This window comes from Pseudopodoces humilis, chromosome 6 (genome assembly GCF_049639895.1).
Source record: "Pseudopodoces humilis isolate 2021_Gansu_Grassland_sample_001 chromosome 6, ASM4963989v1, whole genome shotgun sequence".
Taxonomy (NCBI): domain Eukaryota; kingdom Metazoa; phylum Chordata; class Aves; order Passeriformes; family Paridae; genus Pseudopodoces; species Pseudopodoces humilis.
In genome coordinates, this window is record NC_142205.1 from 14,701,031 (window position 1) to 14,727,405 (window position 26,375).

The following is a 26,375-nucleotide window of genomic DNA, read 5'->3' on the forward strand; positions in this document are numbered from 1 at the left end:
AAGGAAAGAACTTAAGCTGTGCAGGGCAATTTCTAGAAGAGATGATAACAACTCAGGGGAAAAATTCAGAAGCCACTGCCTTGATGATCCCTTTCATGTTACCCGAATGGCAGCCAGAGGAGCTGCTCTGTAACCCTTACAGTTTATTTTGTCTTTATACAGTTATAGCTATTTTATATAGTTTAATGTGATTTGTCCTTATACTTTCTATTCTATAGCACTGCTGGTTAAACTCACCACACAAAATTTAACAACCACTTCATGATGCAGGGCACCACAGAAGAAGATCGTTGTCTTTCAGGCACCAACAAATCCAGAAGAACTGTCAGCCCCAGCTCTCCCACAGGCATCCCAGGTGAAGTCAAGTCTGGCACACTTGTTGGAATGAATATACAGAAGCATGCTGATTATTGGCTGCAAAAAACATAACTTATGTATATTTGGTTCTACCGTACTGACAGCTTGTTTCGCAACATCTGTTTTTTTCAATTTACATATTATGTATAGTGAAATTGCATATGGCTTGGCATTTGTAATGTTTGTTGTCTAGTCTAAGGAACTCATCCCAGCTCCATGACTCTCTAGCTTCTTCAAGTACTCAGGTGAGACGTGGCTCTGCCAGTATGCTCTCCTCTTCAAGCAGTCTCACTTCAGTAACAATCAGGTAACATAAAGTCCAAGCCTCTCGGTACACCCTAAGATCTGGAAAGGAAAATCTAGGAAGTTCCTGTGTTGCATATAGGTGAGGTACCTGAAGGAAGCATAGCACATGCTTAGCTTATTCTTACACATTTGTTTAGGCATTTATTTTTAGACACTATTACCTACCAACTAGTCTAATCCAAAAAGGCTGTCAAGCCTTCCCTAGAAAGGGACAGCTAAGATAAAAGAAAGCAGGAAGGAATCAAGGGGTTACAAGGGAGAGAAAAACATTAACGCAAGAGGGTGTGAAGGCCAAATGTTCAAAAATCAAGGAACTGGAGACAGGAGAGAGAAAACAAACTGCCAAGGACAGGCCTCAGCACTTCTTGATGGCACCAAGGTGCCAGTTAAGAGGCTTGATTTTGTGAAGAAGAAGCCAGAACTTGTGCCCTCAGCACACAACGAGGGATCTTGTACCTGAAGCAGAAGAGCCTGCAGGATGCTTTGTTTGATTTGGTACAACTGTTCTTGCCTGTATTAAGAATCGAGCAGTGTGTGCCACAAGACCAGGGATCACCAAAGACCTTCTGGATTCTGCAGCAAGACAGAACCTTTCTTTATAATCAACAGAGAGAGATCAAGTTTTTCTCTCTCTAAAAGTACCTTTGTTAGGGAATGAATCATCCTTTGGTAGCACCTGTCTTTGTAGACACATTAGGCAGCTAATGCAGAGTGGACACTTACTTTTTACATGGTTAAAAATAGGTGATCTTCACTCTGTGAAAGCTGATTTAACAAACAAACTCAACTGGGGCAAGTGGCTACCATGCCAGAGATAAGCTGTCATGAAGGATGTGAGTAGTCTTGTATTTCAGTCAATTTAAAAAATACTTGCATACGCCAAGAAAACTGTTTTGAAGGAAGAATTGCTAGAATTTGGGCTTGACTTAAAGGTGAGGGAAGGAGAAGCTGACTGTTTACAAAAAAAAACCTTAAACTGAACGAGTTCCTACACACTGTAGAAATAGGCAGCTGCTTATAGGAGAGTGCAGTACAGCACTGCTTCCACCCTTGCTAGACATTGCCTGAGAACGCCCCAGGTAGAGGACAACTTCTGTTCAGGCTTGCACACAACTCAATGTCAGGTGTATGACAGGAACACAATGGGAAGCCAGATGCTACCAGTTCTGCAGCTCACCAAACTCATGTTTATGAGAACTGTGCTGTGAAGCAATTCACTCTTCAGAGAGGAACTAGTACTCAGCCTGCAACACTTACTCAGCATGTGACCATCTCTAAGGCCTTGGTCTGCACCCTGGATTTTTTAGTCCAGGTAAGACTGCCAAGATCTTGAAACAAATGCTATTTAACAAATAATTCTGGAGTGCTAAGCCAGAATACAGCAAAGATAAACACATATAAATTATTCTTTGATGCTGCAAATGCATTTTCATATTAACCCTGCAAGATAGCACAGATTCCCCAATATATACCCACACATGTGGTTTACAACCACATCAGAGATGACCGGAAATGCTGAAACTATTTTTCCCCTCTACATTTTATATGCATATAGAAAATATACACAGATTTAAGAAATAAGAACTGTTACACTGGGTCAGACCAGTTCCGTGGGACAGGAGGAATGTAGCTATCCAGTCACTGATAGTGGGCATGGACAGATGCCTAGAGAAAAGTTCAACAGGTCAAGCACATAATGACACTTTCCCCAACGCTCAACATTCAACAGCCACGTATGAATTCTTTCACTGCTGAGCTACAGCCTTCCTAGAGCACAAAGAGAGGCCGCTTGTTTTAGTCTTGTCAGAGACATATACATTGACATCAACATTACATCTGTACGTGCCAAACTATTAATTTGTTTGCATTGAACAGCTGCCAAGAACGGTGCTTCCACTGTAGGGAAAGGGTAAAATCCCACCTCTGACACTGGAATAGCTCAGAAGGCACCAGAAGTAGCACCCCCGCGCTGCCACACCACGGGGGTGGCACCACAGCACGGGTTCCGACCGAGCTCCCCTGGGTTTCTGAGGTGCCCAACAAACACGGTTTGCTGGCAGGCCCCGGGTTTGTGGCGAGGAAGGCGTGACAAGCCCATGTTTCCGCGGGAGCTCTGGACGCAGTGCCCCACGGGCCAGGGAAAGGGACGAGGCAGTCCCGCACCCCGATCCCAGAGGGAACGCAGGCACACGGCTCGCCCCGGACCGGCGCTCGGGGGCGGGGCCGGCCGCGGCTGGGCGGGGCCTTGACATCCGGCCCGTCTCGTGCTGCCGCGCTCGCGCTCCACCCTCCCCGCCCCGCCCCGCCCCGCCCGAGGCGCGCGGTCGTGCGTCAATGCAAATGAGCGGCGCGCGAGGCGAAGGGGCGGGGCGATCCCTCTCTCCCTCGGCCCGAGTGAGCTCCTGACGGGATCACAGGCGGCAGGACAAACCGGCGTCGCGGCTGCCCCTGCCCAGTCTGTTGGGATAAAAGCCGATCGCAGCCGCTGCTGCAAAACGAAATCAAATCTCTTTATTTCACGTGTTTTTCGCTTGACGATAGAAAGGTCGTCGAAGCGCAGAGAGAGCCTTCCCTACCCAAGCGGCCCACAGGGCTGGCACCTCCCCTGGCTGAAGTGGTAGCACCCACCCGGCCAGTCGCGGGGCGGGCTCCCGGCCTGATCCATTATTCATGATGGGGCAGGCCCACAGTCTCATTACCAGGGCCCGTCGGGCTGGGGCGGTGCCTGTGACGTCACTATGACGGATGTTCCGGCGCTCTTAAGGGCGCCGCGGCGGCTCCGAGCCGGCAGCGGGGCGGGGGCAGGAGCCTCGCTGAGGAGACCGGGTTGCTTGCCCTGTGGAGGTACCGGCGGCCTCCCCGCCTTCCCTCTCCGCCAGTGCCAGGCCCGGGAATGCCCCGCTGGTCCCCTGCGTTGCGGTGTGGCGGCTGGGGGGTCGGACGGAGGAGTTTCTGTCCGGGGACAGTGACCTGTCCGGGCGAATTCCTGATCTAGTGGATCCCTGTGGGTGCGACTGCAGGCGGGAAGGGCCACCTTACTGGGGGTCCCAGTAAACGAAAAGGAAAAAGAAATCTCCGATAAAAATGGGCTTGTATCAAAAAGCTACGGTATTTTTAAAGCAGTACAGTGGCGTTGATGGGGAAGAAGAGAGCTTTATTCTATAAATAAGCTATTTTGGGACTTACATAGTGGTTTGCCATAGGCGGGGTGTTTAAACTCTTCCACCCCCCCGCCCCCCAACACTTCGCCACAAAGATTAATTATCTTTGTCTCTAGTGTGCTGGTGTGGAGGTTCACCTCTGCGCCGAGCCGGCGTCAGGGTAGCTCCCGCAGTCGGCCACCCCAGCCCCTGCCCACCGCCGGGTCCTTCCCCTCCCCGGAGCGGCCGCAGCCGCCTCGCCTCATTCCTCCTGCCCTTTGCCGCCCGCTGTAGCCGGTTCGTCCGGTCGCCGGGTCGCCGCTGCCCTCCCTGTTTCCCCTCAGCGTTCGCTGCTGCGCATCATCAAAACATGCAGGATGAGCTGCTCCTGGGGGTGACACAGCAGCAGCAGCAGCCAGGCAGCGAGAGGCTGGGCAGCAGCCCCGCGTCGGGACACCCCCCTCTCGGCCACCCCTCCTCTGACTTTAAACCCTGTCTCAGCCCCCACCAGGATTTAAACAAGCAGCAAGCGCAGCAACCACAGCCGCCGCCTCCTCAGCTGAGCCAGAAGAGGAAAGAGTTTAAGCAGCAGCTCAGCAGCCCAGCCCAGCTCGGCAGCAGCCACCCCCTGAATAACCACCACCCCCCAGACTATCATCACCACCCCCCTCAGCAGCAGCAGCAGTTCAGCCACCCCACTGACAAGTACCAGCAGCAGGAGCAGAGGCAACAGCAGCAGCTCCAGCTCCTCAGCGCTCAGCCCTCGGAGCCGCCGCGGACGGGAGATCACTCGCACCACCGGCCAGTCGGCCCCGCCGAGCACCAGGGCGGCGTGGACAGGGGGGATTCGGAGCGGCTCGCCCCTTCCTGCCCAGGGGGATCGCCATCCGCGGACCCCAATGTGGGGGTGGCCGCCGCCTCCTACGTGAATCCGCCTTCGTCTCCTCATCTGCAGGCGAGAGCCAAGCTGCCCCCCATGGAGTCCCCCCCGAACAGCCACTTACTGGGCAGCCCCGGGAACCTCCTGCCCGGCGGGCTCGGCTCTGGCTTCAGCAGCCTGCAGAGCCCGGAGATCCCCAGCCCCCATCACCAGAGCGGGGGCGGCTCCTCCTCGGCGGCTTCCCCTCCTCCTCCGCCGCTGCCCGGCTTCGGCACCCCCTGGTCGGTGCAGACCTCGTCGCCGCCTCCGCAGCAGACGCAGCAGCCTCCGGTCTCCAGCGGCGGCGGCGGCGGGCAGATCAGCGCGATGCCACCCCCGAGCCCGGAGTCCGAGACGAGCTTCTACCCGGGGATCCCGTCATCGATCAACCCCGCTTTCTTCCAGAGCTTCTCGCCGGTGTCTCCTCACAACCCCTGCGCCGGGCCCTTCAGCAGCCCCTTCTCGGCCGCCGCCCCCCCGCCGCCGCCGCAGATGAATTTACCTCAGCAGCAGCAGCAGCAACAGCAGAACCGGAGATCCCCTGTGAGCCCCCAGCTCCAGCATCAACACCAGGCGGCGGCCGCCGCCGCCGCCTTCCTACAGCAGAGAAACTCCTACAACCACCACCAGGTACCGGGCGGCGGCCGTGGCGGGGGGCCCCGGTGCGGGGAAGGGGGACGCGGGGAAGGGAAGGAGGCTCCGCTCCCCCCCGTCGGCCGGCCGGGGGAGCGGCGCAGCTTCGTTCACGCCGGCGCCGGGCGAGGCTGCGCGGCGGTGACAGCCCGGCGGGACCGCGGCGGCGGCAGGGCGGGGCCGGCCCGGCGGGAGGGAGGGCACCTGCGCCCCCCGCCCGGTGCGGCGCCGGGCGGCCGGAGGGGTCTGTGTGTGGACAGCAGCCGCCCCGTGCCCGGCAATTCTCCCCGCCCGTTCCAGGTTGCAGGTGCCGGAGTAGTTCTTGCCCTCCTCGGTGCGCCGTTGCGCCCCGAGGGACGCCAGCGTTTTACTCGGGACGAGAGGGTTTGGCCTTAAAATAAGCGATCAACCGCTCCTGTTGGTGTCTGGGACTTCCGCCGTGAAAACGCCCCCCTTGTCCCCCCGAGTCCCCCGCGGCGGGCGCGGTGTCCCCGGAACAATGAGTCTGACAGCTCCGGCCGGCGCCGCCCCCGCGCAGCCCCTTCCCCAGCCGCGGGCCGGCCCTCGGGCGGGCTCGGTCGGACGGGCACAGGTCGCCGACAGGAGGGTCAGATGCGAAAGTTGACACCGTACTGCCTTTTCAGGGCTTTTGACTGACATTGCTTGAACGTGTATTCGAGGACAGCGCGGTGTTTCAAGTTACGGTAGTTTTGTGACCGATTTTAATCGAGGGGTTTAATGATGTCATATTAAAATGGAAGTTTACATTTCTTGCTGGAACAGAATATTACAAGAAGTCAGTGAGAAGCAAATCCGTGGTGGTATTACCAGCTGTTGAATTATTAGCCCATTTTGTTCCAAAAATTTGCTTACTTATGAGAGGCTGAAATTACATAGGCCCCATCTTATTTTTTTTTTTTTTCATTCTGGTATTAAATCTGCTCAGATTCAATCGGTAGAGATTCCTTGGTATCAGAACTAGAATCTCACATTGTGTGCCTGTTGAAGAACTGATTATGATGCATTATGATTAGGAGCTAGTTGTCCTTAACATTTATAATAACCTTCTTCAAACAAATTCCAAGCAATTCTCCAACAGTGAGGTGTACAGGAATTTTCTCTCACAAGTTGTAGGTATACTTAAACAGTGCCATGACAGCATAGCTAGCAATATTAGAGGCTTGTTAACGTTTGGCATTATCTCTTAAGGTTTGTTTCACAATAGAGTGCCCGCCTCTCCCAAAATTCCAACGCAAGTATTCAGGTTTTACAATGTAATTATCTGTAATTATATAGAATAGGATGTTTTCCTGATTACTTGACCAAGAATGGCTTTAGTGGTTTTTTTTGGTTTGTTGTCTGGGGGTGAGGGGGGTGGGGGTGTTGTTACAATTTTATCTGTCTTCAGAAAGTTCTCTTTTACCTGATACATAATGTATTGACATGCTTTATATTTTTAAGTTATTAGAATTGCAGGTTGAGGGTTGCTTGCAGCTAAGCTTAGAGATAAAAGTACTGTGTTTTCACTTCACAGAACTGAATTTAGAATCATCACACACACCCCCACTCCATTTCTATGTTTGAGGAAAAGCGTTTCCAAGAACAGTCAGGTTTGAGACTACTAAAGATAAATACAGTTCTTCACTGTCAGTCATGCTCAGTGGGTCCACCTCTTGGTAATATGACAACCACTATAGGTCACTATTTAGCAGAAGTTGTAGTTTAGGTATAAAAACTTTATCCCTTAAAAATCTTCTTTCTAAAAGCTGCTTCCATTTACATATTAGAGAATGTAATGCACTTACAGGTGTATTTAGGTAGGTGTAAGGTACACCGTATCTGGATAGAAAAAAAAAAAGTAATAAAAAAAATTCTAGAGCACACCCTGCAAAATCCCACAGATTCATTACTCCATTCATTACTCCAGAAATATTTGAGCAGTGGCTTCAGAACAATGCATTTTAATGTGGAAATGTTAAGATAGCTCCTTCAAACAGATTTCCTGTACAGTAGTCAGTACTCTTTTTGCTCTTATATGGTAATACTGAGACAATGATACTCAAAATACTGGATTGGGGGGAATTAAATCTGCTGTTGGAATTTTAATTTTTGAATTTCTACTCACTGTAGTGAAATACTACTACTCACTGAGCAAAAATAATCATTAGTAGAACTATAAATACTATTTAAATAATAATTTTTAATTGATCTCTTTGAAATTATTCTGTTACTTTTGCAGGGATCTCATCATACAATAGCAAGTAATGTATGATAAAAACTGGTTTCAGGTTTTTTCTGGAACTTGGTTTTCCACCCTGCATAGCTTTAAAAATGCTACCAGTTACAAAAATTATAATCAAAATTGCCTGCACAAGTACCGCAGCATTTATTAGGGAGACATATGGGGGAGTAGGAATGACTTTTTTTTTTTTTTTTAATCAAGCTGTGTTTTCTTCCTTGCCTCAGTAACTAATTTACATGTTACCAGAAGAGAGCGGTTTATAGAAATCTTTGCGTATTGCTTTCTTGGTAGTTGGTTGTTTTGGGGTTTGGGTTTTGTTAAGTAGAAAAGCATTTCAAGTTTTTTCAAAATAATATAAGTTAATCTTTCTTTTTTAGCCTCTTCTGAAGCAGTCACCATGGAGCAATCAGAGCAGTGGCTGGAGCACAGGAAATATATCCTGGGGAGGAATGCATGGCAGAGACCATCGTAGAACTGGAACCATGGGAATTCCAGGAACTATGAACCAGATCTCTCCTTTGAAGAAGCCCTTTTCTGGTAATGTCATAGCTCCTCCTAAATTTACTCGCTCTACTCCATCACTGACACCAAAATCGTGGATTGAAGATAATGTTTTCCGAACTGACACCAACAGTAATACTCTCCTTCCTTTGCAGGTAAGGATGGTATACCTGCTGTGTTCATAGTCTTGCATAGCATTTTTGCTTCATTCATTTTAAATGAGAATTAAACAGTGGTTGCAGCCCTGCTACTTGGTTTGAAAATTGTGTTTCTGTATTACTTTAGTTTTAAATTGCAATTTATCCCCACATGTTGAGTGTATTCAGCAATATGATTCTCACTGTTGAATGGGAATATTGATAGTCAAGAAATGTGCAAGCTGTAGGCATTGATGAAGTAATAAAACGTAATATGTTTAATCCCGCGGGTATTTTCTCTCTATGGTAGTGCTTATATTCTTATAAATCCCTTTAAACCTCAGGATATTTTTTTGTTTGTTCGCTCTTCTATTTAGATTTTTCTTACTTTTGTAGATGGTTCCCAAGCCTTTGTCACGTTCATCTTTTCCTGGTATTCTATGCTGATATTTGTGTGTCAGCGAGATCTCTTTCCTCCACTTTGTAGCACCTTTATGTTTTGTTTTTTCTGGAAGTCCAGTGATTTAGAAGTGTTTAGTGTGTGTCTTGGAACTAAAGATTTGGATTCACCTTCTGAATTTTGCCAGTGACATCTTAACGTGACTTTAAGTAAGTCATTTAACTCCAGCCTCAGTAATCTCTTGCTAAAATGTTATTTTTCCCATTCTTATCTATATTAATTTAGTCATCTTGATAGTGGAGACCTTTCATTTGTCACAATTGTGACCACATTTGAGTTGTATTTGCATAAATGGCAATCTAATGCTTATGTAGCTGAAGTAGTGGCAAAAGGGTGCTCCTTGGGACCAGGTTTCCCACTAGAGTTCTGGGGTTTTGTACCATTTTTCTGGTGAATTTAGCACAGGAGGCCATGTCCTGACTCTATCCAGGTGCGTGCTGATACTTAGCTTACGTGACTTTTGGACGTGGCGTAGTTATGCTCAAGTGTATACATTTGGACCTGAAAACTTACTGTGCATACTGCCAAGACAGATTCCATAGCCTGTAGCCTTGCTAACTGGAATATCGTAGTTGAATAATCTTCTGTGTGGGTAGAAAGATAGTGGGGAAAAATGCGGTATTCTTCAGGAATTGTGTTCTGTTAAGGAAACAGATTACAGATAGGTAATGCTCTGCAGTGCAGGGCAGCAAAAGTAGTAGAAAGTAAGTACTGAAATCAGTTCCTAACATGTTAACCTAAGGAACAGATTTAAAAATATTAATACCATCATACAAAGAAACTGCTGTGACATATACACTGGAATTCATATGCAGCTAAGCACAGGCTGTAAATGTATTTGCTCATACAATATGCCTTACCAGTCCATATGACCAATACTTTGAACTTTCAGAAGCTTCTACAGCAGTTGTTGAACACAGATGAGCTCATTTTATGTCTAAACAACCGTCTTATGTATTTAGGCTATCATCCAAATAATTTCTGTGTAATAAACTAGGAAAGAAATCCTTGCAATTTAACTTTATAATACCTTAATGTTTCTGTGTAAGGGTTAGGAGATTTTTTTAAGGGATAATGTCAAAGTGAGAAGTTGGGCATTCTTATTTGTTGGTCACACCTATGAGCACCAGACTCACCAATTAAATAAGCCTGTTTGGCTGTTTATATGCTGTTCATCTGTCTATGCTTAAATCTCCCTGACATGTATAAAGTCATAGTTGAAGAACACAGTAAAAATAAACCTCTCTGAAGGGTTGCAATGTAATCTACTGCTATTGTGGAAACACTACATGTTTCCACAAATTACTTTGCTACACTGAAATCGTGTTCTTATTTTTCAGTTAGTACACTATTGTTATATGATTAATTCCTTGTGATGACTGTTACATTTTGCAAGTCATAATGAAAAAGTTAAATAGAGCTTGGAGCTTGTGATTCTTTTCATCAGGACTTGTTGGCAATTGCAGTGCTGTCAAACATGCATCTTGCTGATGTGTGCTGTGCTTGTCTCCTTCCATAAAAGGCTGTGGTATTTAGATTGAGTATTCTTAAAGATACAGTAGCAATTCCAGAAAATTCTAAAATAGTTCTAATTAAACTTCATGTTGTTTGGAAAGTGTAGCACAAAAGCATTCCTGTGTGTAGAAGTTACCTGTCTCTTCCAACCTTCCACAGGGCATACACGTTAGCATGCATGTTGGATATATACTGCATCATTCACAGTTTTGCAAATACCTTTTTCTTTGGGTTAACTGCAGTAATGATATTGTAGAGGAGGGGACAAAGCACCTCTCTTCCAAACTTTAGCTAGCTCTAAATTAGCAATTTAAAAACAGCTTAGAAAAGCCAGTGCTCTCAGAGACTTTGTGCAGATATTTAATGTTCAGCTACCATTTTTTTTTAAAATGCTATATATATTTGCAAAGTCCAGATAGCATTCAGCATGTCAGCTGCTCATCCATTTTCTGAAAAAACATGTACCTCGTGCAAACAAGATAAACCACAGGGGAATTGTATGCAAATTTGAAGCTTTGCCCTTCCATCAAACTTCTTTATTCTTTAGTGTTTGCATTGCTGGGTGGGCCCCAGAGTAGAACTAGCATCAGTGCTGATGGAAAAAAAACATTTCTTGACATTAAACTAATATACAAGTGACAGTGAATGTCATTACTGATAAATGAGTAAAATTAGCAGTATTACTTGTAGGAGTGAAAGCTGATTTTCTGTACTTCTTAGTTAAAACTGAAATATCCCATATGAAGTTGAATTCACGATGGCCACGTTAGCTGCAGCAAAGCTGCTTTTGCTTACAGAAGCTATGAAGGACATCTCTTAAGATTTTTTAAAAGTTCAGTTATTTTTTGATTTTAAATAAAAATAAACATCATGGGAACTCTGATTTAAATCTGAGCAAATTAATCATATAGCTAAGTTTTTCTTATATGCGTCATTGTTAGAAGCTTTTCTGCCTGTCTCAGGATTTTAAGATAATACAAACAGCGTCAAATACAGTTCTTTCATGGACATAAAACCGGTAGAAGTAATTTTGTCTAAGTTCAGCCATACTGCTTCCACCATGGTAGGTACTTTATATATGTAAGGGTTGTTGCCTTGCACTTGAATCATTAAAGGAACAGTTAGAAATCTTGTCAAGTATTGACACCATACAACTTAAGCATTTAATTGAGGGGCCTATTTCTCTGTCCTTAGAGAGAATCTAGGTTCCTTATTTAGATAATCTAATTCTCTAGAAGAACATACCTGGCACCACTGACCTTATACAGCCCCTGGGATTCCACTTTAGGCACTTACATTGCATTTCAGGAAGTCAGATAATATGAATATTCTCTTTTATTCCCTGACCTAAAGTACAAAAGAAAGCCCTGATTATAGGGTACAAAGTTGAAAATATATTTCTAAACTTTTATGCAAGTGTTTTTCCCCAAAAAATATGCTACAGGCATATCTGTGGACAACCCAAGGACAGGAATTGAGTGTTTCGTATATCCACTTTTTTGATTTACACTCCATATATAAGGAAAACAATTAACTATTATAAATTTTTAACCTTTTTTTGTTTTTTGAGAATTAGTTTCTGCTGTGTTTTAATTACAAGCTTAGTTTTTACCATCTTGTGAATAATCTTATTAAAGCTTGTTAAAAATGTTTAATACTACATATCAGTGTTGAGCTATTTTCATTCTAGTAAAAACACTGCATTCTATGAACATGAATTTAATTTCTGTATCTCTTCTGAATTAAGGAAATACACTGTGTGTCTGGGTGGTTTTCACCTTGATTTGTCCTTCCTGTTTGTTCAGACAAACAGTGTGTAATGTTCATGGTCCTAAAAGCTGAGCATTCTTATTCTGTGTTTAAACATAGCTCATAGCTGGGGATTGGTATGGTAAAGTAGCATCTTTCACAATTGCAGATTTTTCTTTTTCTACTCCTTTTTGAAACGTGCTCAAGTTTTCAAAGAAAGAAAATCACATGAAAACAAAATGAGGTTTAAGATTGCATGTTACCACAGGTGTTAGTTTTAGATATTTAATTTAAGCTGCTGTCATGTTCTTCTGCCTTAGAATCACTTCCATTTGGAAAATTTCAAATTTTCAATGTGACAATTTTAGTAAAATTTAATACAGCTTAACATTTTCAATGGCTAATCTAGGTAATACACATACCAGTGAATATTAGGTGAAGAGCAAGTTGTTGAAGTTGTAATCTCAATGCCATGTTTAGACTCCTAAAATGTGTGGCCCATTTTTTCAAGAGTGCTGAGTGTTTGGCAGCTGATGTTAAACTTGAAGGCATTGAGATTATCTAGCTGCAAAGTTTTCTTACTCTTCAGAGTAATATAATTGTCCAAACACTGATCTGTATGCCAGGCTTTACCAGTTTATTTTTACTGAGGCTATGCTGGAACAGAACAGTTTCAGAGCTTTTAATGCAGTGGATTGATTGCCTGGGACTGATTAAAATAACACACACGACCAGATATTTGTGCTAGAGGATTCTACTGGGTATATCTCTAGTTGAAGAAAGCGGTCTATGGCCATGCTTTTAACTTCAGGATCACAACCTTTGAATAAATAGTATTAGGAGCTGCACAGATTAACCATTCAAAGTAATCAATTAGTGGGAAGTTTGTAGGTCGTACCATGCAAATGTTTTTATGACTTTGTATGATGTAAGACTTTTCTCCTGTTATTTAAATTTGCAGTTATACAGCTCATTCTATAAATGCAATACAAAATCAGAGTTAAGAAAATTGAACAAAATATTTAACAGCCGTGATAGTATAGCAGTGATGTATATGTTGAGTAGCTTATTTCACCTTGTTCTCTGAGTTAAAATGGATGTGTTCTCACCTAATAGCCATCCAAAAGTACGTTTGCTATATGTGCTGATGTATTTGCATTTAAGTACTCAAGACTATATAGATATTTCTAGATGTGGGGCAGGGGTGGGAGAAACCCAAAGCTTGAATAACAACTTCCCTTTCAAATGTCTAAATGTCCCTTTCTTTACTTCATTGAAGCTATCAATATACAGATTTCCTAGATTTGCCTTGTAAGTCAAGATTGCCAAGACTTTAATCATCTCTATAGTCTGGTGTCGGTTTTCTTTTCCAGGCTATGAATACATATTCTTGAGTTGAAGTACTCCAGTACTGGGATTTTTTGTTCATTTTTAAATGTTTTTGTAGCTGGGAAGTGGGTATGTCTTTGCCACAGGACCTGTTCTTGATGCATTTTAGGCTCAATTTATTTAGTTTACGTAGCTGATTGTGTCATTCTAACTTTATAAACACTTTGTTGTCAAGTTGGCCATTCACAGATGTCTACCAGACATCTTTAGTTCATCTTTACCACTAATGACACTGTGCAAAGTAACAAAGCAATTTTATGTGTTGACTTTAAGCCTTCCTCCTTGCTTTTTTATACAGCTAAAATTGTAGTTTCAATAGGTTTTCATATTAAGTTTCTCATTTACACTAGTTATGGTTTCTACAAGGGGCTTATGATTATAGTATATCCACAATAAAATGAGAATGATTTGAAATTTAGATGTTGGCAGAGATATTTTAGAATATGTACATAGGAATTGTTACTACTGGTAACATTAACACTGAATACTATATTGAGGTACTTTTTAAAGTGTGTATACTTGATTACTAAATCAGCTGTCACTTTCTAGTCATAAAGTGCATTTTTGTACACGGGTCAGGTTTAAAGTGAAAAAATGGAACTTCTTAACATTTTAATTGGGGAAGCGGTTTTAAAAAGTGTTTTTAATTTAGCATTTAACAAACTCAGTTAATTCATCAAGGTTAAAGTTAGAGTCCTTTTTGCAGCCAAGTAAGACTATACTTGAAATGAGTATAAGCTTTATGATTTTCGTCTTCAGCTCCTGTCCCATGGTGCTATATTTCTTTACAGTATGAAGAGACATTTCTTAAAGATACTACAGATTTTAATACCTCTGTTAGCTTTCTAGTTTTTTGCTTCAAGTAGTCCCACAAATCAGTAGTTTAAAGCATGTGTCCAAAATTCAAAGGTGTCAAGACTTCTTAACTATGAAATAGTGTTTGTGGTTAAAAATCAGCAAAACTATTCACCACTCAATAGCTTCGGTCCTTGTATTTGGTTTATGCATAAGAGACAATATATAAGCTTAGAGATGTGACTGCTGTTTCTGCAAATGCTCAAACAGGATAATCTTTGCATAAATTGCACAGGTATATATAGAAGTCCTAAATAGAATGTGCCAAGAAAAACTATTTGTTCATGGGTTTAGTACTGAAACTTGCTCTTCAGAGAAAGCTGCCCTCCTCTCATTCATGCATGCATATTCAGATGCATGGCTTGGGGACTACTCAAATGCATACTCTTAAGCTGTACTTCGCATGACATTGTCAAAAGCTCCTTCTAGCACTTGAATTGTGTGGGAAGGATACTTTGTGCTTCTCCTATTCCTAAAATAACTACCACTTTTCTGTAAACTTCCTTACATAGACAGTTTTTTACTTAACCATATCACTCAGTCTGTAGTAGTGATTCTGATACGGGAAAGGTAGGTCAAGCAGGATTCAAACATTTAGACAGTTAAAAAACTAGTCTGAGAATTTGTAACGCTTGGGACAAGTTAACTATCAGCTCTGAGGGGAAAAAGCCAGCATTATGTTGTGGCATTCCACTGAGGTACAGACCTTTTGACACAACAAGAGTTTACTTGCTTCTTAGCACAGGACTGATGAACCACAGAGCTGAAGAAAATTAAAAATATTTAACAGGAATTCAACCTTGACGATTCGCGAGTCAGGATGATAGAAAATGTGTATTAACATACATGCTTAGGTATCAGTGCCTTTGCACTACTGATTATCTTTAGCTTCATTATTTCAACATGGTTGATAAGTAGTTATCTTCCAAAACAATCTGGTACTATCTTTAAGACAACATGGAAATAGTTCTAATTTTTGGGACTACTTCCATGTTGTTTTAAAAGTAGGTCCAGGTTGTTTTAGAAAATAACTGCTTATCAGTTGTGTTGAAATAATGAAACTAAAGCTAATCCTAATTCTTGGGACTGTTTCCACATGAATGGAGATCTGGAACATTAATTGTTTTCTGTGGTAGTGCTTTTTTATGCTTGTCCCAAAAATTGACCAAATCCATAATAGACGTTTTCTGATTTAGTAGTTCCTGCTGTAGTAAAATTGTTTCAGCAGACCTTTCTAGAAAATACTGCCTGGTGTGTGACCTACATTACTGAAATACTTCTGGGTTCTGCTTTGAAATTAAAGCTCCCTTTTAGCATAGATGATAACTGTTCTCTTGAAAGATATGATATACATATTTTGGGAACTCAAAGCCATGTTGTAGCATTATAAAGCCAAGCTGCAGAAAGGTTTAAAATGAACCTTGTACCCAAAGAATTACTTACTCCTTTAGAGACAGTTAAATTTCAGATAATGTTGCTTTATAGCATGCAATTCATCAGAGTCATTTGGAATAGAGATTAAATTTTGAAGCACTGATTACCAAGATACTACCCAAACTCATGAGTGGGTAGTGTGAAGTGGGGGTAGTGGGATAGCAGAATGCAATCCTGTGTTTAAATCCTGCTGTACTTCAGTGTATTCACAACGTTTTGATATTGTGCAGTGTTGGCCCATTGTATGTTTCTACTGCCCAAAATTAAGTAATACAATTCAAGGAAACAAACCACAAACTTTCTAAAAAGGATGGGAAAAGCTTATTATTCTTTCTGCTTTTAGCAGAGGAAGACCTTTCACTTTAGATACATAGAACTTTCAGAATAGAATGATGCAAGGGTGAAATTAGATGTCACCCAGTAGAGCAGTTTACAAATAAATTGCAAGCATATGTTTCATGATTTTCTTCTCCATTTCTCTGTAAGATCTAGGACCAAGTAGCCCAGTTTTAGGAATTAACCATGGCTGAGCCTTTTCTTACAGACTCCTGCTCCACAGAGCATCATTAAGTCTGTAATAATGACCATTTCCCAGACAGCCATGTGTTACTTCAACACATATGTATGTGGCAGTGTTCAAAAAAAGGAAAAAAGAAAATATGTAATGAGCCTGTTACAAAGATAAAACACCATATACAATTCAGTCTGGTTTTTACCAATACTAGTTTTTTTGCCTTATCAGCTACAAAGATAGCAAAGCATGTTTTGTCTTTACTCAGCGTTGGTTTTTGCAAGAGCACTGACTACCTACCAACTTGTGCCGTAAACAGAATTTAAGACTTCATTAACAGTCCTGATGAGATACTTTTTGAATGCTAGGGGACAGTAGGGAACAGATCCAGCTTGGTCACTGCTCACACCTTCTATAGAAAGCAACTTTGCTGTGCTAAGCAGGTTATTTTCATTGTGCTATTGAGAAACAAACATGTAAGGGCATAGAGGCAGATTGGTCACTTCAGTTTCATTTGGTGGTTCTCAGGGCAACTAAACTGAATAAAAGCCAGCCAGTCCCAAAATAAAGGTTACTGTGAACTAAAATAGTGCTGGTGACTTGTTGGCACTCAAACCAGGTTGAAGATTGCCTCACGAAGTGTCAGTGGCATTTGGTCTGGCAGGAGACAAGAGAAACCTACTTTTTAAATTTATCAGTAAAATTGTCCAAGGGCTTCCAGAAATACTAATTTAATCAGATTCTTTATTTTTTAGCCGATTGTTTACCCAACAAGAACCCATTACTCTTAATAGTTGTTTGAGATAGGGGTGGGAATAAAGGCTTCTCCCTCTTCATCCTGACATTGACTTTTTAAGATACAACTTTTTAAGAGATGAAAGTAAAACCCTGGTTTCAACCTGGCAAAGCTGATCATAAGTCATAGTGTGCAATTCATAGAAAAATCTGTTCTAAAGCTTGCTTTTTTACTCCTCCAATGTGAAGAATAATACCATTTGCTGAGGGGCGTAGTTTGAAATGAATCTATGGTTCTGCTGAATGGTCACAGAAAGTCAGTGTGTATGGATCATATATCTTCTGTCCCTATTATATGCATACTAAGTGGATGGCTGCACCTTTAGGGAATTTCACCAGTCATGGGATGTATATGATGCATTTCATCCTACTCTGCTGAATTACTATAGTGAAAACCGAAGACAGCAGTAAAATTAAGACACTGTTATAGGATTTAAGTGCAGTGCAGTCTAGCTAGAAGCCTTGAAAGTAGGAGATTATAGTTTTACACTGTTTTCAGTTTCTGAAAGGTATCCCAGAAAGACCAAAGAATTTAAAAGTCATATTTTTTCTGTGTCTGTAACTTGGGTATATTGGAAAACATGGGAGAAGATGGCTTGGATGAAAACTAGTTCATTGCAATAACTTTTATTGCTGTCAATGAAAATATTTTTAAGGGCTGTACAGTAACTTCTTAATAAACATGTCTAAAGGAAATTGTCCTCTGTAAGGCTGATAATCTATTAGTAAGATATGTGGCATTTCCTTTTCATAGTTTAGCTTTCATTTTCCACCCTTTAACCGTTAAGTGCTGACCATTTGTATCTCAAGTCTTGGTATGCAAAGGCCCCAAAGCGAGCAAGCGCAGCCTCCACAGGGGCTCGTGGCCCATGCCAGGCACTTGACCAAGGACCAAGAAAGTGCTCTCTTTTATGTGATATGACTATTCTTGTCCTGTAGTTCCCCACCTTCATCACTTTTGTACTTGTGCATGAAATGAAATTGAAGTCTTACAGACATTAGTCTCCTTCATTAATCAGCCTAATGCATAACGGTGCTGTGGTTTGCTAGAACTGATTCAAGCAGTTCTGAAGGAAACAGGTAATCACAGGCTGTCAAATGCATACACAGTACTTGTTCACACTGCATCACACAGAGTTCTTCACACTGAGTCTCTAGTATTTGGATGCTGTTAAAATTAGTTAATAAAATCACACCTTACCTTGTATCATTGTCCATCTCCAGAGCGAGTGGGCAGCTGTTAGAAGGAACCTGTGTTTTCCTTTCAAGTTTTTTGTGAAAAACTACAGAAACTGTATTCCAATACTAAGGCTTTTGTTTTCTTTTAGGATCGAAATAGAATGTATGACAGTCTGAATATGCACTCTTTGGAAAACTCCCTTATTGACATTATGAGAGCAGAGCATGATCCACTTAAAGGTATGTTATTATGCTAAATAAAGAAAAAAGGGTCAGCCATTCTGCATATTTGAATTAATAGTGATTGTTAATTTAGATTCAAGGTTCGTATTAAAACGGCAAATGAACTGTTTTCTCACTCAAATGAAAAGTCTTAAGCTATCTTTTACTGAAAACATTGTTTCACAGTTACTTAAACCATTCCCAGTGTTGCTAGATAATATTCCCTTTCTCTGCTGTGGAAGCTGAAAAGAAAACTAAGTCCATTGATAAAATCAGGTTTTGACTTTTTAAGTGTATTTTTCAAATCTATGGAGGATACTTAGGCATCCAGTCTAAAGAAGTCCAGAAATGCTTTAGAATGCTGGTTCCTCATACAGCTTGGGCTCTATTAAATCATTTGCCACAGCAGTGAGCATACAGCTAGCATGTGTGGGCTTCCATTTTAACTCCTTTTTTCACTGTACATTAATTCACTCTTGTGACTCATCTTCCATACTTTCTCAGGTAGCATTTACTATTGAGCATCAGGGCATGGAACCCAGACTGTTTCACTTGGACTGATCAGCTGTTACTTCATTTGTGGTGTTCTAATTAGACTAACACAATCTAATTTTAAAATTGTCCAAGACTTCAGGCTTGCTTCATAGAAATTAAATCTCTGTATTGAAGCAATTGAAAAAATAAAACAATCAAATTTTTTTGCAGCATTATTTACTCCCATCCATTCTCCATTTCTAGCAGCTCTTACACTTACTATACGTTACATTAGCACAAAGGGGCCTGTTGTTCTCTCTTGCTAGTCTGCTTATCATTCTCTTAAGACCTCTGCGATCAGTTGGAAGACCTGGAGCATTCAGACAGCACTTAATGGTATTTTAAGATTTAAAATAGTTAGCCAAAAGCTGGAAGTTTTTTTCCAAGCTGAAAATCTCTACAAAGCATCTCTAAGTATGTAGCATTTGCTTCAACTGTTAATTTTCCTCAACTTTAAAGTAAGTGGAAGCTGAAATTAAATTTTCTTTGGTGTTTTTAAATCTGGTGTTTTCTTTTTTACTGCCTTAAGAGAATTAATTCAATTTTAGCAATTTTGTTAAAGTCCTTTATTAGATTCAATTTCTGCCTATTCTACATATTTTCAAAACATCATTAAGTAACACAAAAGGTTTAAAATCTGTAAACAGCTTGCCAAGTGGTAACTGCTGTGTGCTAAAAGCATGCATATCTCCTCAAAGATGAGGTGACCACGTCTATCACTCCTGTTACAGGGCATTCTTGCTCCTATTTGCTGTACTTAAGTAGTTAATACTTCTTTACTTGTCTGAAAGCTACTGTTAGGCATAAAGCTAGAGTATGCGGATCTTCTACAGCACTATACTGCCATTGGCACCTCTCACATTCCTGAAGATGAAAACCAGTCTGTTTCTTCTTTCTGTACATGCTGACACAACAAATGGAATTGGTTGCTCGGTTCCCCCTGCCATCTCACTGTTTTAATTTTGGCTCTGTAATGCAGAAGAGATTTTAGAGGCACAGTGAACACAGAAAATACCAATTTTTATTTTTATTCATCTCTTCGTATTTCATTATCTTACAATAGACTGGTATGCAAAACTTTAAGACTTAAAAGTTAATTTGGTTCATACGTAGATACCTTGAAAAATCTCAGTAGTTTCCATCTGTGCTTTCTAGGGATATGAGAGTATGGTGCCAGTCTACAGTTAAGAGATTTATTTTTTTTTAACAGTTAAACAGTCATGTTCTTGCAGTGAAAATTCTGCTAAATTTTATGTTTGAACAAAAACAGATGGAAGCCATAGATAGTGATAAACTCAAAGGAAACCCATTTTTCTGATCAAGTGCCAGAGAACAATGCACATGCCAACTGAATTTAAATAGAGTAATTGTGTGCTGCTATTTAAGTTGATGGGTGTAAGATATTTTTTCTCTGTGGATGTGACTTCAGCTGAAACAGTTACATTATTAACAATAAGGTCCAAGAAATATTCCTTATGGACTGAAAATGGGAGGAAGAGACCTTGTGGTATATCAACCTTTTAGTTCTCTACTGTCTTCTGATGTTTTTTCACCATTAATTGGAATTTCTGTAATTTCTGAGCAACTTCTCTCTTTTTTTTCTTTTTTTTGCTAACAACGATGAAACTTTTATTTGATTATATCAGTCTCTGTGACTTTTCACCACAGAAAATCTAACATTTACTTAAAACTCCATCATATTTGCTTGCAGAATGCACAGGATTAAGAAAACTGTTATTATTACTATTACTATTATTATCTGTTTGTTGCTGCTATTAATATAAAATATATTTTGTTGTAACTGAAGAGTATTTTGTAACTAGAGAATATTTTAATGACAAGGTTTCAAGTAAACCTAAGCACGCTAAAACAATGCATCTTTTATATCTAATCGCAGCAGTAAAATGAAAGTCCCTGGAATTTTAAGCACGTGTTTCAGATTTAGCTGCTTACAATATCTGGAGTATGACTAAGCATCTTGTCTGAAATTTTGCACAATGCAGAACAGACAGTCTGTGTACTAGCTCATAGCTTCAAGTTTTGCATGTCAGCATCCATTTTAGGAGCAAGTCAAATTTCACCACTTTTGCTTTCATGAACTTGAAAAAAAATTGATTTCAAATCTGATTTACTGAAAGCTAAGGTTATGCCTGCCAGGAAATTGTTTAGAAATTACTAGTTTTGGCTTCACTTAGACAAAGCTTTGTCATTACAACACACATGATCAAAAGAGAAGCAATTTTGTAGCTTTCGATATTTTCGAGGTAGTGTAATAGGGAGAAGATGTTTGACTTCAGTAGTCATTGCAGCAGAAATACTGATCATATTAAAACTAATTTTTCCCATGCAGCTTTCTTGAAATGTGTTTCATAACAAGACCTTAAGTAATGTTAGTCCCATCCATCCAATTCTGGTGAAATAAAAGCTGAAGTTAAATTAATTCATTTTTGTATCATTATTCTTAAAACCCTTTTTATTCTCATGATAGTTCTTAAAACAATAGAATTAAAAAACTGATAGCCTGACAGATGTAGGTATTGCTAGTATAACTCTTCAGACGTACCACTTGCATACCTGCTTTACTTTTTTCTCCTTCTACTCCCCCAAATATCAATGTATTTTCCTGTCAAGAAGCAGGAAAGACAATGCATTTGGGCTGAAACAGGTTACGGAGAAAGCTTAGAAACGGTTGTTATATTTTCTGTGCAATATCTGTTATTATTGAGAAGACTGATTTAATGGAATTCATTACCTGCTGTTTTAAACTTCTTTCTAGTAAAGATTGTGGCTCAGAGAACATTGTTTTTCTTTCAATTACATTTGTTTTATATTTTGTGTTACGAAGCTCTAAAGTTTAAAGCTGCACAGTTTCTTGCTAGAGTAGTTCAAATTGTGCCAAGAAAAGAATTTCTGAGGCTGGAAAAAAACAGGAAAAAATTCTCTCGCTAGTCACATAAAAGGCTTTGAAATCTTACATACACATTGTTTCTTCTTTCTGTCATAGAAACTTCTTCTGATAAAAGAATATATTTAAGACTGAGAGACTGGTTTGTCTGAATACATGGACTATCAAAGACAATCCATTTGGCCTCGTTCTGAGTTGCATAATTCAAACGCAAGCATTGGAAAGTGCAGTCTCTAGGTTTTCTGTAGCTAGGTGTTGTCCAAACATGGGTTTGTGCAGTTGTCTTAACTACGCTGTTTCCAAAAACTGTTTTCTGAAACTACTGTGATACTCAGCCATTCACTCTTAATGGGAAAAGCTTCACGTGGAAGGGGTAAGGAGTTTTTGATTCTCAGTCTCTTAATACAACCAATTAAGACTTTTTTTTTAAAGGGGGAGAGTAGACATGAAATATCAAACTTGTGGATCTGTGAGTCAGCAATTTTTAAAGCAATTATGTTTTAATATATGGGGATTCCTCCAACAGTTTAGTTAAATAGGAATAAAAAGTATGTATTTCTAAAAGTAGATGTGAATTTCCCTTAAAATAAAAAGTGAGTATGCCAAGAAGTTTACAAAAATTTTAATTTCCTTTGCCCCTATCAGTAACATGAGATTGAGGAAATGTTGCTAAAACTAAGTTTGTTCTCTTTCCTCAAGTTTGGATTATTAGCAAGACTCTTAGGTGGATTCAGTGAATAAAGTGGCCCACCAAAGTTTATTTGAAGCTTTTAATTTTTTTTCTGTCCTTGCAGAAGAATGCATTGAGAAACATGCACAAGGCAGACAGTTCTGTTAATTACAATTACGAGGCTAGGTTCAATAGAATTCTAGTTGCATAAGAAGTGTCAGGCATACCTGCTGCTTCTTAGCAGTGCTAGTTTCAGTTTAGCCATGATACATGAGAATTATTCATTAGCAGTATGGTGAAGTTGCAAGTTCAGGTTTGCACAGACAAAATTTCTGTAACATGATGATCTTTCTGATACAGAATGGTGATATTTGGCACTGTATTTGTTTCAGATAGTAGCAGGTTACAAATTTTTGATTCTATAGACAAGTTCTGCAGAGAGGTAGTGAATTAATTACTTTACATTTTTCAGGAGTTGACTAAGTCTATTATTTAAATATTAGCTATTTTCTAACTAATTGGCAGTTGATTTTTAACTATTCAGTCATCTTTATTATTAAAACTACTTTATTAAGCAGGTGGAGGCCACTGGACCTGCTAGAAGACCATTGAATGGTCTATACAGCGATGTAGGATGGGACAGGATTTGTGCCTTGTTCTTAAAATGATATAATTTTCTTTTATGATGCATTGAACAACTTATAGTGAAAATAGCCAGCTAGAAAGATGCATTTGATAGAAAGATGTATTTGATAGAAGCAAAGTAAATTGTTACAAGATGGTGCTCCCATCTTTTGTTTTTATTTTTGGCTGCAGTGGTTGGCCCAGCTGTCTGGTGCAGTCCTTCACTCAGTGAGAAGTCCTTCATTATTTCAGCTTGGCATCTGTGTTTCAGATGTAGCTTATTTGTGAAGCTATAAAGGGGAAAAAGCAAAAGAATGCAGAAGCAGAGTTATACACCTAGAATTTACTAATTTTTAGTTTTCCTCCCCTGGTGTTTGCACCAGTGAGATTCTCTGTCTTACTAGGCCTTAAATCTGCCTTCTGTTTATGAAATCATTGCAGAGAATAAACCCCTATCCTTTGTCTCTCTTGCTAAATAGGAAAAGAGGATTAATTCAGATAGGGAGAAAGACCGTCACCACAGACTAAAGGAAGTTTGAGATAATGTCTCGCCATTTCTTTTGTCATTCTTGATAAATACAGCATTCTGATTTGCAAGGAACACCTATTATTACAAGTATTTCTACAGCAATGTATATAAATATGATATGGCAGTGATCTTGTGAAATTCTTGCTGTTAGAAAAATGAATATTAGCCTTGATAGAGCAAAATCCTAAAAAACATAGCAAAGTAACTTACACACCAGGCTGAGCTGTGGCAGCTCCCAGAGTGCAATTTAAGGATGCCTTTTTCCTGATGCTTTTGCCTTTTTAACAGCATGCATTGCTAGAAGGGTAGAATTTTTGTAGTTCCAAGAGACATCAGCTGTAACTGTAGATGTTCAGTTTGACAGAAAAAGTATATTAAAACAGGACACTTTGAAGACAAGAAACACAAAGACAGAGGCTCCTACAAAGGTTTTTGTTTAGTATTTTGCCTAAGTCTACTCAAAGATTCTGTTGAAATTAGAGAAGACAGCAAAGTCCTTTTGGATAGCATTCATCTACCCTTCTCCAGGAGCCTGCCCTAGCCTTTCAGTGCTTCCAAATTCAACAGCAAATTGTTCTTACCTAATCTGCAGGTGTTCTGATACCATCCATTCTTGCAATAATAAAGTCTGTGGGATGACAAATAGTTCACAGCTGTATAAAGATCTTTTTTGCCACAATGCCTGTAAATAAGCTTGAACAAAATTCCCTAAATTATCTCAATCTTGCTGTTTTGAAGTTTTACATTTCAGAGTTTCCAATGTGTAAATTTTCAAATTATTTTTTGACAGAAAATTACCATGTTGATTTCTTCAAGGAGAAGAACAAAACCTAAACCCTATTTACAGATTTGCAACAAAAATAGTTTTTATTTAACCGCAAAGGTGTCCCTTGGGACTCAGAACTACTTGAAGAAATTTCTAGTCTTGCTGTTAAGATCATGGGTTTACCAGCAGTAGAGGACCAAACAGAGTATGATAAGAATTGCTAGACAGCCTTAATATATAGGTTGTTGATTTGTCTTTCTTTCTTTTTTTCCCCTGGGGTTTCTTTTTCTTGAAAGCCATCTACATATATATGAACCTTTAAAAATGTGTGAGTTTTACATGCCCATTGCTTCCAGACTGAGTTCTTCTTTATGCCTCTACAAGAATTCCCATTTCCTTCAAAAGAGATACATGTTTAAGTCACAGTATTCATATATATATGCATATATACATAAAATACTCTTCAGTTTTTAAGCAAGCAAATATATTTGAATAACAAGATAGATAGCAATGCAGTTTATTTGCACATTAAACCACAGTTTTTCCAAGCACAGCAGCTATTGTAAATGTCTCTCTAGGTCAGTGTGCACTACTGGTATGTTTGCAGCTTCCTGTATACAGAAAAAGTCTCCTTTAATAAAAAGGAATTTGTAGTGAACAGACACTTCAGCTGTGCATTTTAAACCATTCATTTGACTACTAAAGTGTAGCATGCCAGCGGTGTAGTAAAGTGCAATTCCGGAAAAATTCTAATGTCAGGATATAAGGTTTTCATATAATTTTTTTATTCAGTCTAAAATGCTGGAAATTTTATCTATAATAGTCTTTAATTTTGTTGAATCTGTAGATAAGCAACTGCTCTAATGTTGCTAGACTTACTGAAAAATATTACATACCAGGGTTATATGAAGCACACCAAGATGGAGTCATAAATCAGTTAATAAAATTTTCATGCCTTATTTCTTATTAACATGATTTTTCTTAAATTCATTCAGTAGGGAAGCACTAAGCTGTAGAAATGCCACTCTGTTAAGCAGTGTGCATAGTGCAGTTATTCACAGTCACTGTGAAAGAGAAGACTAAAGCAGTCAGCACTATTTCTGGGTGTCATGAAACAAAAAGTGGCTTTATCCTATTGGAGCTGATCCCAAAGTACACTGCAGATCTTATGACCAGAGAATTAAGGTTAAGAAGTCTGTTCTTGTCAGCTTTAACTTGGGTCAAGGGTATTGTTGGTTAATGTGCTTGGAGTTAAATATTAGCTCTTTATTTCCCTTAGGCAAATTCTAAGCAGTGATATTTTGTTATTTTTTCTAGCATAATAGCTAAAACCTCTGCATTTGTTTTGTTCTTTGGTTTTTGTTTTTTTTAAGGTCGCTTGAGTTATCCACATCCGGGGACTGACAATCTTCTGATGTTAAATGGTAAGTTCTAATCTTATAACAGTTTCTAATTATCTCTAGCTTAGCTTAAATCTGAAATGTTGGTATAAAATTATGCTATTATATTCTGTTACTGAATTACTTGCCTCTAGTCTTCAACACTGATGGGACTGTTGCCATTTTTTGGAGTTGAATGGCAAGAGCTAATCTTGCAACAGCCTTTCATTATATCTAGCTTATTGGAAATCTGAAATACTCATAATGATGCACTATTCTTTGTTGTTCTCAAGCAAACCAAGGGTATGTTTTCCAAAGAGCTGTTAGAAATCTGTTCTACTGAAACAGGAATTAGAAAAATAAGAAGGATAGAAACACGTTTTTCTATTTTGGGTAAATAAAGAGTGAACTAGACACTTTGTATTACACTCATGTGAAATAACATTTTATTTTTTGGGGGGTTTTTCTAAGTGGCTTTTGTCAAGCACGTGTCTAACTGTGAAATATGCTGAAGTTAGAGTTCATGTTCATGTTCCTCTCCCAGTAGGTCAGGCTTCATGAACATCTGCTACTCAGTGAAGGCATGAACTTTAGCCTTTGTTCAAGGCTAAAGAAGGAAGCACA

General features: G+C 40.1%; 1 protein-coding gene across 4 annotated transcripts in view; it reads left to right on the forward strand.

Moving 5' to 3' along the window:
• The first annotated feature begins 3,930 nt into the window (after positions 1–3,930).
• Positions 3,931–26,375, forward strand: part of CPEB2 (cytoplasmic polyadenylation element binding protein 2) — a 50,399-nt gene continuing 27,954 nt past the window's right edge. For 3 of the 4 annotated variants that reach the window (XM_088056549.1, XM_014263165.2, XM_088056550.1), the window contains exons 1-4: positions 4,043–5,352; positions 7,975–8,253; positions 18,272–18,362; positions 25,746–25,796. In XM_088056549.1, coding sequence (XP_087912675.1) covers positions 4,174–5,352; positions 7,975–8,253; positions 18,272–18,362; positions 25,746–25,796 — 1,600 coding nt within the window. In that variant the 5' untranslated portion in view covers positions 4,043–4,173. Of the gene's footprint in view, positions 5,353–7,974; positions 8,254–18,271; positions 18,363–25,745; positions 25,797–26,375 lie in introns of all 4 variants that reach the window. The other variant, XM_005517830.3, reaches the window with a different exon arrangement.